The sequence below is a fragment of the Lycorma delicatula genome, chromosome 7 (genome assembly GCF_047948215.1).
Source record: "Lycorma delicatula isolate Av1 chromosome 7, ASM4794821v1, whole genome shotgun sequence".
Lineage (NCBI taxonomy): Eukaryota > Metazoa > Arthropoda > Insecta > Hemiptera > Fulgoridae > Lycorma > Lycorma delicatula.
This window is the reverse complement of record NC_134461.1, coordinates 77,017,083-77,029,386: the sequence shown is the minus strand read 5'-3', so window position 1 is coordinate 77,029,386 and position 12,304 is coordinate 77,017,083. Positions and strand designations below refer to the sequence as shown.

The 12,304-nt window shown below is 28.8% G+C and overlaps 1 protein-coding gene across 3 annotated transcripts in view; it reads right to left on the bottom strand.

The window, feature by feature from the left end:
• The window catches only part of Paics (PAICS bifunctional enzyme), a 49,248-nt gene that overhangs the window by 31,767 nt on the left and 5,177 nt on the right, over nt 1–12,304 (bottom strand). For 2 of the 3 annotated variants that reach the window (XM_075371677.1, XM_075371679.1), the window contains exons 1-2: nt 11,697–11,925; nt 3,761–3,939 (exon numbers count right to left, since the gene is read on the bottom strand). In XM_075371677.1, the coding sequence (XP_075227792.1) occupies nt 3,761–3,939; nt 11,697–11,925 (408 nt within the window). Of the gene's footprint in view, nt 1–3,760; nt 3,940–11,696; nt 11,926–12,304 lie in introns of those variants that run through there. The other variant, XM_075371678.1, reaches the window with a different exon arrangement.

Here is a 12,304-nt window from a genome sequence, read left to right as displayed (position 1 = left end):
TATTGAGTTTCTCGACAGAGATTCTCCTACTTAACAAATCTATGTAGCTTGAATGCTGAGGAAATCACCATAGCAACACCGTCTTTGCAGAAAATTGATCCAACTGATACAAAAGAATGTTCAAAATTCTTATGTTTTTCAAAATTTTAAAAGAAAATGATTAAAAACTATCAAAATTTATGAAGCTGATTTAGTAGGATAGTGTTGGTTAAAAAATTGGATCCAGGAAGAGGACTGCCAAGGGGAAGTGATGGGATAGGTGAGGGGTGGCAATTTTGCCTGGTCCTTGGGTGCAAAACATGTAAATCCTGTCCTGCACACACTAAGCTAATATAATTTATTCATCTTGTGTTTTGATAATTTTATGACATTTTTTTTTTTCAATTATTAAAAAGTTAGTTTTTCCACTATTTTGGATTATTACATTTGATTTACAAAATTGATATTTACATATTTTATACATTTTAGTAAAATTTTTATTAGTGCATTTGAACCAACTTAATAACATACATTGTTACTACATAATGATTATAAAATTTTAATTTTGGCAGCCATTTTGAGATGAACCCAACAGCCAACTGTGGACATTCATATTTTTGTAATCCTCTAATGATGCCTAATCCAAATCCAGGACAAAAAGTGTTTCAACAAACTGTTCATTCGTTCAAAATAAAAAATTAACATTAATAAAGTAATAAGTAAATTAATATTTAAAACTCATTTACTTTTTTAATTTTTTTTTTGTTTTAAATAAATAATATTGGCTGATCTACAACATTTTATTACCACATTCTACAGCTTGCATAACTGTATACCTGCTAATTACTGAATAAAATGGTGAATGGCTTTAATAATAGTTGAAGTTGCTTTACATCAAGTAGCATTATTTTCACAAGTACATTATTGAACATTATTTAACCTGAAGTTAATATACAATGAAAAAACTACATATATCATACTTCCTTCATTTCATTTCCCACTTTTTATAACAATTGTGGTTACTGATATTTAAAAAATTGAGTTATTAAAAATCTAGTTTCATGATTGCATTTTTCATCAAATTTTACAAACAAAAAAAATCATACACCACATCTTGGCATTTAACAATTAACTTGGATTCAAGATGGGAAATAGAAATTTCAGCCTTCCTATAAAATAGTTAAAAAAATATTTTTATAGCAATCAAATCTGTAACTGCTTCTTCTTTATCATGAAAATCACTTCCATTAATGTAAAATGAAAACATATTCAAAGCCTGTTGGAATTTGATAGCTCAAATAGGTTTACTTATATGATCAATAATTTACTAAATGTAAGAGACAGACCTGATACAAAAAAATATTAATTGCAGGGCTTTAGATATTTATCACATATATGAGTACATGAAAAATGCAAATAAATCAATTAAAGAAAACCAACAACAAAAAGTCATTTGTACCTCCTCCGAAGTTATGATTTATTAACAACCACTTCATTACTTTGGATGTACCATCAATAAAAAAGTTAAGTCAGCTGATTCCAGTTCCAACAAATTAATTTTTAATGAATTTCATCATATAATATATATTGTTATGCATCTCTTACATAGGTATTTATTATGTTTTATGCTTGCTTTAATATATTGTTTACCAAAATGATTTGAGATTTCCTGTAATTCAGATTACTATCAATATGTTTTAAAGCTGTTTTTTGGAAGTTAATACATAACTGTAACTATAAACTAGTTTCAATACATGAAACTGAAGAATAAATAACAATGCGTGCGAGTGCGCATGCATGTGTGTGCGCATGCGAATGCATACAAGCATTGAAGCTGTATTTATTAAAGTAAAAATAAATTACATAATGGTGAGAAAATGTGTGCAAATAAAATAAGTTAGGTTTTAGTTTTTTTTTTACCCACTGGGTTGAGTAGTGGTGAACTTGTAATTGAAAAATCAGCGATTTTGAAGTCAAGAGTTCTAAGGTTCAAATCTTTCTTAATAAAGGATTCTTTTATATGGATTTTAAATACTAGATTGTAGATACCAGTGTTCTTGGGTGGATGGGTTTCAATTAACCACACATCTCAGGAACGGTCAACTTGAAACTGTACTAGACTACACTTCATACATATCATCCTCTTAAGTAATACCTTACAGTGCTTCTGGAGGCTAAACAGAAAAAAGAAAAGGGTTTAGACTTTCTAGTCTTTCATTCCACTGCATGGTAGAACTTGTGGTAAACTGAACAGGACATCCAGTTGAACTGGATAAGTATTTCTATTTATATGACAAATTAAGAATGTCTAATTAAAGGTTTTGGCCTCAAGGACCCAAATTTACATAATCCATATATCATTATAGTAGCCATATCAAAGAGCTTACCAAAATGTACAAAGTTCAGAGTAAAATAACTCATCTGAAAAATTTGCATATAAGTGAATAGAGATCTAATTAACATTTCTTTAAGCTCTTTAGATCATGAATTTTGTTATACTTCAGCTTAGAATTTTTTTGTGATACCACTGTATTATTTATTTCTGAACACAGAAACAAAAGATCTCTAAATTTAAAGACAGAGAAGGAAAACATATTTTTGTTATTAAGAAATACTTAAAAGAATATTTAATTATTGTTAAAAAATAAAATATCCACCTCTACCAAACCAGACAACAAGAACTGCTTTTGCAGACCACAATATAATACTTCAGATTATGAGAAAGAACTTTATTATGTATCCGATGCCATTTTTAATAAATTAAAGAACCATTAAAATACTTACATATTTGCTTGTTGATCAATAAATTACAAACTTTTAGATTATTGTTAATATCACCCGATATAACTATTAATATTACCATTTTTATAATCATTTATATTCATTTGTTTTATAAATATAATTTAACCAAACTTAAGCTACAATCACTTCATTCGCTAACCTTGACTAATTAACATAGTAATCTTTTGAGTATTTAAATAAAAAATTCAGCCGGCCTCCTTGGCGCGAGTGGTAGCATCTTGACCTTTCACCTGGAGGTCCCGGGTTTGAATCCCGGTCAGGTATAGAATTTTCACACACTACAAAAATTGTCATTCATCTCATCCTCGAAGTAATACCTAACAGTGATCCCGGAAGTAAAAAAAAAAAAAATTCAGTAATTATTGCAATTATTTATTATTTAAATAATCAAAACTGTTAATTAGTTGAGGTTAGCGAGCAAAGCGAGCGCAGGTTGAATTTGGTTTATTTATATTTATAATTATAAATTGAAAATACTTCAAAGTTACAGTATCATTATGCATTTACTACTAACTTTGAAGTATTTTCAAAGTTACGGGATCATTATGGTTATGGTCGATGGGCTAATACTAAGTACCAAAAAATTTTCTCATCAATTCATTTTTACAGAATGGATTACAAAATCCAGAATGGATTTTTTTACAGAAATAATATTACTTTGTTAACGAATTTAAAAAATATACCAATCAATTTTTTTTTAAATCCCAAATTTTCAACATCTTGTTCAATGTATATATAAATATCACCTTTGGAAATGAAAATTATTTTTATATTTAAGATCTTCATGAACTTTATGTATTTACCTTAACATTATTTCATGTGTTTGTATTTTAAATAATTAATATAGTCTTTAATCATATCTATCTTACAATTAATTATACAGATTCCTGATGTGATCAACAAAATTGTATTTTATGTACTAATCTAATAAGATTTATTTGTGTTATTTTATAAAGAAATTTAAAAAAGAAAATAATACCTTGAAAAATGTTTCTTGTAATGGTGGATTAAACTTATAACCTTCTGGTACCCCAGGATATCTTCTTAGAAATGAACCAGTAGCTAATCTTCTGGTAACCCATTCAATGGGTACCATTTCACATTTTCGAGCAATAAATGCTGTTTCATTCACTACTTTAATAAATGATGTTTTGATTCCTGGTTAAACACAACACATTATGTAAAATATATATAATAGAAAAAAACATTAAAAATTAAGTTACTGTAACTAAATCTGTAGTATTGTTAACTAGTTATAATGAACACACTATGAATTAATGTAAGTTCAACCAAGAATTTAAACATGTAAATAAAAAAAAATTGTAAACAGAAGTGTTTGTTCACCCAAACTACTAGTCAGCCAGAACATTCACATTCACCTGTATGCTGAACTCAAATTTAAATATAAAAAAGGAGAAGATAATTTTAACAGATTTAAATATTCATGTAAACCATGTATTGGCCCAGTGGGATTTAAATAATTAAACTTTCAGGAATGACCATCCTGAAACTGGAAAAGACAATTGCTTAAAAATTATATTTAGTCCGATGCATACAATGTGAGCAAAAAGTCCCTTTCCATGTTAATAGTAAGTACAGTTAGGTATGTAGATAAACATTGTTATGAATACAAAAATACAGAATATTTCAACATTTATGTCTGGTTAACATTAACATCTATTGTGAATAACATTGTTACAAAGGTTCAAGGTCCTTTTATTGGTCTGGAAACAGTTCATTTAGCTGTGTGTAGATACTCACAGCAAAATGTGGTGGAGCGTCATCTTTTTGAAGGGTAACGACGTCAGCTACTCCTCTTGCCATTAATTCTGTAAGCAACCATGTGTTAATCATGTGAAGATAGCTGTGCTGGTTCACACAACCATCAAAGAAATCTGGTCCAAGCAGATGGTCTGCTGTTATCTCTGCCTGAATTCATTTTGTGAGATGTGAAAAATTGCACACTCGTCAGAGAATATAATGTTTTTATGTTAATCACAGGATTAACACGTGGTAGCTTCCAGAATGAGTGGCAAGAGGAATAGCTGACATCGTTACACTTCAACAAGACAGCGCTCCACCACACTTTAGTTGTGAGTGTCCGCACACAAATAAATGAACTGTTTCCAAACCAATAAATGAACCTTGAATGTTTGCAGCAATGTTATTCACAATAAACGTTAATGTTAACCAGACATAAATGTTGAAATATTCTGTTGTTTGGATTCATACCAATGTTTTGTCTACATATCTAACTGTACTATGCTATTAACATGTAAAAGGACCTTTTTTTCACACTGTAGTATGGTACCTATAATGTAAATTATATTTTTTTCCAATATATACACTGCTCAGAAATAGCTTCTTACAAAATGACTGAATTATATTTTTTAAAAATGAAACTTTCTCAGTTTGTTTATCAGAATATATCGCAATTTTGACCAGACAAATTTTTACAAAATCTGCACGATGGGCTTATCTTAAGCGTAACCAAAATATATGCTTTGATTTAACACATTTTTGAGGAAGAGGTTTATCCCCCCCTTAAAAAAAAACATACTACTTTAGACTTACGAGGGTGAATAAAATATAAATCTGAATTTTTGTTGTCGTTGACACACGGCTAATGAAGAGGGGTGTGGCTTCTCATTATTGTATGCAGGAATGCGTGGAGGGGATCCTGCTCATAGAAAGCCAGTTCACTACTTTTTTCTAGTCATTATCACAATGTCGGAGCAGGAGGTAGCATCACACGTTGTACAATGTATTATTATTATTAAATTTCTCACGACGGTGTGAAACTATCTGAAATTTTGACAAGACTTGAGGCACAGTTTGGGGACAACATACTTAAAAAGATGCAAGTGTATGACTGGCATAAGCAGTTTTCAGAAGGATGAAAACTAGTTGAAAATGACGGTCACCAACGTCACCAAGGATAAGCGCTACTGCTGAAAATGTTTACATGGTTCATCACCTTATCAAGGACGACTGTCAATTAACAATTGCAGAAAATGCTTCTGAGATCGGAATAAGCTGTGGCAGTGCTCAGGCAATCATTACTGGTGATCTTAGATTTAAAAAGTGGCAGCACGATGGGTCCCTCATCTTTTCACCAAAGATCAGAAGCTCTATTGGCTAGAGGTGTGCCAGTGGTTGTTGAGTCATTACCAAACTAAAGGAGAATCTATTTTGCCAAATCAAAATCTGTGATGAAATGTGGGTGCACCATTACACTCCAGAATCAAAACAGGCAATGAAGATTACAGGTTGAAGGTTGTATGGAGTGGCGAAAAAAAGGGAGAAACTGCAACTATTACAGTCAAAACTCGATGTCAACTGAAAAGGTCCTGGCCACAGTATTTTTTGATTTCAAAGCAGCTTTGCATTTTGATTTTCATTGACTTTCTCCATGAACATCGTACAGTGAATTCTGCATACTACTACCAACTTTTGTATGAAGCAAAACTTGCATATCGTCAAAAAAGATGTCAATTTTCAATCCCAGACATCATTCTGCTTCATGACAATGCTTGGTCCCATACCTCAGCTCAAAATCAAGAAAAAATTGCATCCTCATACACACTGGATCACCCTCCACAAAGTCCAGACTTATCATCCCGTGATTATCCTTTATTTGGGCCACTAAAATAAGCACTTGGAGGACAGAAATTTTAATACAATGCTGCTGTTGAAGCATTTGCATGCAATTGGTTGATGTCATGCCTACCTTCATTTTATGATAGTGGGATCAAAAGCTAGCTATCTGCTGAGAAAAATGTATTTCCAGAAGGGGAAATTATGTAGAAGAATAATATTGTATGTATTTTTATTATTCTTCAATAAATTATAAAACAAAAAATTCGGTTTATATTTGATTCACCCTTGTCTTGTATTTATTCAGATTAATACAATAATAATAATAATATCTTTTTCTTGATAATTTTAATGTCTAACAAGGGCGTTACTTTTAACATGAATGGTTTGTTGTTAAAATTTATAGAAGCATTCTGATAAAATATTTCAACAGAAAAAATGGAATAAAATCAGTTACTAAAAATTTCCTTTTAAAATCCCTTTTCCTTCCTTTTTGAATAAGGATTCTAACTTAATCCCATATAGAAAAGTTGTATATTTTTATGGTTACTCATAAGTCTGCATTTCAACAAAAAATTTTAAGAGAAAGGGATTTCTAAAAAAATAAAAATGGAAAAGGTCTGTAACAATATTTGTTGGGGGTTTTGTCAGAAAACCCCTTCCAGGTTTAAATTTATTGTAAAAAAAAAAAAAAATGCTTATATGAAATTAAGGAAGGTGAAAAAAAAAAGTTACATTAACTGTGGGTCATTAGTCACTAAATACATGCAACACTCATCCAAATGAAAACTGCAATCAATCTGACTGTTTAAAAAAATGTGTTCATTAAACATAAAACATTACCTTATACAGTTTTAATTTGTTTGTTTAATGCAACTCATGATATCAATATCAGGAATGCACCAGTCATAATAAATACAGTTCATAAATTTACACAGAATTCTTTATTTTATTGCACAAGGCATTAATCTTTATTAAAATTTTTTCTCCTCAGGGACAAATATATAAAGAAGAATACAGAATTACAAAATGAATCTTTGAAACTTTAATTCACCTTTAATGACTTATGAATAAGAAAGATTACAGGTTGAAGAGTTTATCAGGGATTATAATAGCAATCTTGTTATCCAAATTCAAATGCATTATATGCTAACAGAGTGAACACTGAGGAAATCAAGAAACGATCTGTATATGCCAGATGGTTACAAACTGGATGGTTTATATTTTAAAAACTGTGGATCTTCTGTTATCATAAAAGAAAACATAAATTTTGCAAAAGTAATTTTTTCCGATCACTAAAGACATTAGGGATTTAGAGGCAAATAAAACTTGGTTGCTTAATTCTAAATATACATCTCTAATTGAGATTGTTTAATTGTAGAAACTTAAATTATATTAAGATTTAACTAACTTGTATCTAATATCCATACCGAGTTTAATGTCAACATGAACAAAATGATTACATATTTATTTTTTTATAACTTTTAAAAATTAATATAAACTCCAACAATTTTCCTACACAGAGTGAACACTTATGTATTAACAATGTTTTCTCACGTTTTCCAGTTAGTAGAGAGAAATTAAAGTAACATTTTTTTTTTGTTTATAATGATCATTTTAATCAGTTTAGTCAGCACTTGGGATAAAATTAAAACTGATAGATGGGTTAGTTATAAACTGCAGGCTTACTGATAAATATTGTGCTGTATTTTCTTACTACAGTTAGTGTAACATTCAATGTTTTTTTTTTTGTAATTTCAAAGATACAATTTCAAAAAATATATAAGGATCCATTTGCTACACCAGAAAACTGTAGCATATGAAAGAAAAAACAGTATCTTTATGACAAGAGTGGATATTTATAGTTAAAAAAGAAATTTTTTTTTAATGAAAGAAAAGACTACATAAAAACTGTATATCAACGTTGTAAAATATACATAAAGCTGCCTGTCGGCTACTTAAGAATGAAGTAAGAAGCAAAAATGAAAAATATTTTCTTAATGACAGGAATAATACCTATCTAATCAAATTTAATCAGTGCCTCGTAAACCAAATTGAAAATTTAGTACTCCCTCTTCTTAATAACAACAATGGAAATTTTTATGTTAGTAGTGAAGCAAACATTCTTTTAGTAATAACATAAGATTGTTTGAGAGGCAAGTGCATGACGAGTTTGACTGGAATGTGAATGAGAATCCTTCAGACTTTCTCTTTCAAATTCTAAACTTATAAATTTTTTCTTATATCTTTAAAGTAAGAAATGAATTTCTTTGAGTATGTCAATTCTACTTCACTAAGGGAATTTTCTTAATCATTAACATTTTCTAAGGAGGTTTGTATTCATATGGGTTTTAGGAACAGACAAACCAACTATTTACAGATAGTAAGCTTTACATACATATCTGCAAAGCTTTTAGAATATATAACAATTTATTTACTGAATACTCATATTCTGTATATAGAAATACCATTATAAAAAAACGGTTGTGAGTAACAAATTTATAATATACTTTATTTAGGACCTAAGTTATTCATTACAACTGAAATTATTTGTCATAAATACCTTTTATCCAAGTTACACAGTACAATCACCAAAAGTTTTGTTAATTCAGCACTGTACAAATATAATATACATTATTTTGGCGATTGAAGTATAATTAATAAAAATAGAAATATTAATTGGTTATTGAATATAATTATGAATTTAACCTAACAATCAGCCAATTAAATATTTAAGGTCAATTAGACAAGATGAGCAAGTGAAGTGAGCATTAGGGTTATTTTGATATTGTATGAAATTCAGTACAGTTTAGTTAGTTACCTAACCTAACACACAGCCGTAACCTTGACCTAAACATAAGTAAACTCAGTTAAATTTCACTTAAACCAACTTACTTACTCTATAAATAATGTATATTACACTTAAATTTAGCTAACTTGCACCTAAGCTTAACCTAACTTAATTTAGTCTAAGTGAATCTAATCTTTTTCTTAACTTAATTAATAAAATTAACCAAATTATTTAGTCTGAAAATAATTTATATTACACTTGTAAATTGCTGAATTACAAAAGAGATGGTACTGTGTAACTTAAAAAGGACATAACTCAGGTGAAAGGCATATCCGACAAATAATTTCATTTGTAACGAATAACTTAGGTCCTGAAAAGGTGCACTGCAAATTTCATAAAAATTAGAGATGAGTCCCTAATTGTACATAATTACAGAGTTGTTTACTATAATCAAAGAGTTAAAATAAAAAATGAAATATAAATTATGCAATGTAACAAGCAAGACTGCACACATTAAGTAAATAAAAAATCAAAGACAAAAAACCAGATCATGAAAAGACATCTTAACTTGAAATAGCAAGTTCACTTCCTTATACTCAATATCAAAAAGTGGAGTACTGTCTTATCACTGTAATAAATTAGTACTAATACAGTTCAATAACATAGATAATATTACCTTTTACCTGATACAAAATAAATAATCTAATCATTTAAAATAAAATACCTTGTTTTTCACACATTAACAATATAATGATTATAAATAAAATCAGCTTTATCAAGGCTTATTAACTTCTCCTAAAGTATCTTTGCCTGTCATTTCAACAACATAAATTTTATTTAAAATATAATGGTGTCTCAATTTAAAAATATGTGTTTCTAAGTTTCAACCGATTAATAGAATTAAAGGCATCTTTTCAAATGACAAAAGTACCAAACAGTTAAAATAACTGGGATGATAATTCCCTACATAAATATTGTTATAATGAAATAACACTTATGTAAAATGAATATCACATTAGCCTACCCAGTTCTTGATTCTCACCCCATAATTATCCTACTATCTTTTGGTGATCCACTCGACGTCTGATTAACCAACATGATTTATTCAATATTTTGAAGCTAATTTATCATAAGATACTTCAATTGTTAATAAAAAATTTATCTTGTAATTTTTATATCAGGTAGTGTTATAGTGGACCAACTCAATTTTATTATGCATATAAATAATTATATTTATTTTATTTAAAAGTATATACATATTTTATAAAAACTTAATAATCACACCTTTTTTAACAATCACTCTTATAAACATGCAAGTTTTTTAACATTTAGAAATCTGAGCCATTTTTCTCAGTTTTACAATCCTATTATCTAGGGCATTCTGAGGTACTCAAAAATTATTTTTGAATTTTATCTTCTTTGAACATAGATGATCACCTGTATTGTATATATCTAGCTTGAATCATCATAAAATCAATCTGATTTATTCAAAACAAATATGAAGTCGTGATGTTTTAATAAGTTTTTAATATTAACACATAGTGGCCCTTTAATACCAATTACTAGTAAATGATCAGTCAAAATCTGTATTTGTCTATCAACTTCTTCTTTTATTACTTTTTGATTACTATGTGATGGATTAGAATTATTTAATCAGCAATATTATCAATATCATAACTGCACTGCTTGTCTGACCTGGTGTACTGTCATAGTCAGTATTTGTCATCAGTAATCATTATCATCAATTTCAGCCTCTAAACCAGAATAAAAATTTAAAAAAATCTAATTGTACCATTTAAATTTTCACTGAAGATATTTTATAATCAAGTTATGTTTGTTTTAAAAAAACTTTCAGTCACAATCTGACTCGGATGACATATCAAAAATCAATTTAATTATTGTTATATTGCAAGTATCCTCAACTTTAGATGAAAAATAACATTCACTACTACAAATATAACATTATAGGACATTTTTTTTTTTACTTAAAAAAAAAAAATCAAAGCAATAATGACCTAAATACAGCAAATATTGACTTTACATACAACAAAAACAATGGCTTTACCTCATCTTGAATTAACAAATGTTTCATTTTTGGTAAATTTTTTTCAAGAATATCTAATAGAATGGAAAAAAGTAGATCATTCCAAATAAAAGAAAGATTGACCCTATGAACAATAATAATGGGCATATGTTTGAAATCTGAAATATAATTAAATATGAAGGCCCATGATAATCACAGACTTCAGTCATTGATGTAAAAACTTATATTCATGGTATGTTTGGGCTTAGGCTTCAAACTAATTAATATAAAATTTAATTCTCAATCACAACAGCAACAACATTTTGTTAAGGAGTAATACAAAAATGGTCTGCGAAACAAAATTCAGCATTGAAAATATAATTCAAAACTGCTTCTCTCTCTCTCACTCTTAATATATTAACAAATAAATAAAAATGGTTTATCATTATATAATCTATTAATAATAACATCTAACACCTATAATGACAAAAAAATTAACTTTACCAACAGAATTCAGGATTTCAAAAACTTTGGAAGTTGTTTGAGTAGAGATAGCAGCTTTTCCTTCCAAAACATGTGCCTTGGTTCCATCCCCAGCAGTTATTCGATCTTTACTTATAATTAATACTTCATCAGGTGATTGTAAAATTTCATACACCTTTTTAGTCTTGCCTTCTGTGATTAAATTACCCAGAGCATAACCTGCAACTATAGAAAGAGAACTGCGGGTCATTTCAAACAAATCAATGAAAATAAATGCACTTCTCAGACTCACACCCAGTAATTCACATAAATTTTACAAGTCTGGCTCTACCCTCGAAGTGATGCAAAAAAAATTTTTTTTCAGATTTTTCAGACACTCAGTTTTTTGTGTACGACTCAGTAAAAAAACTGCAGAAAGCAAGGTTTGAGCAATTACAAAATAATAGATTTCTCAGCTCCTATAAGCGATAGAAAGCTCATTTTGGTGTCATTTTAAAGCTCTTGGAATGGATGTTCATATGATATGTCACTTGACAAGGTTTTGTGATATTAATAGTTTGTCACCAAAAACATCATTTGACCTTGAATATATCGAAGTTAATTTTTTTAAATTTGAAAAAATATATTTT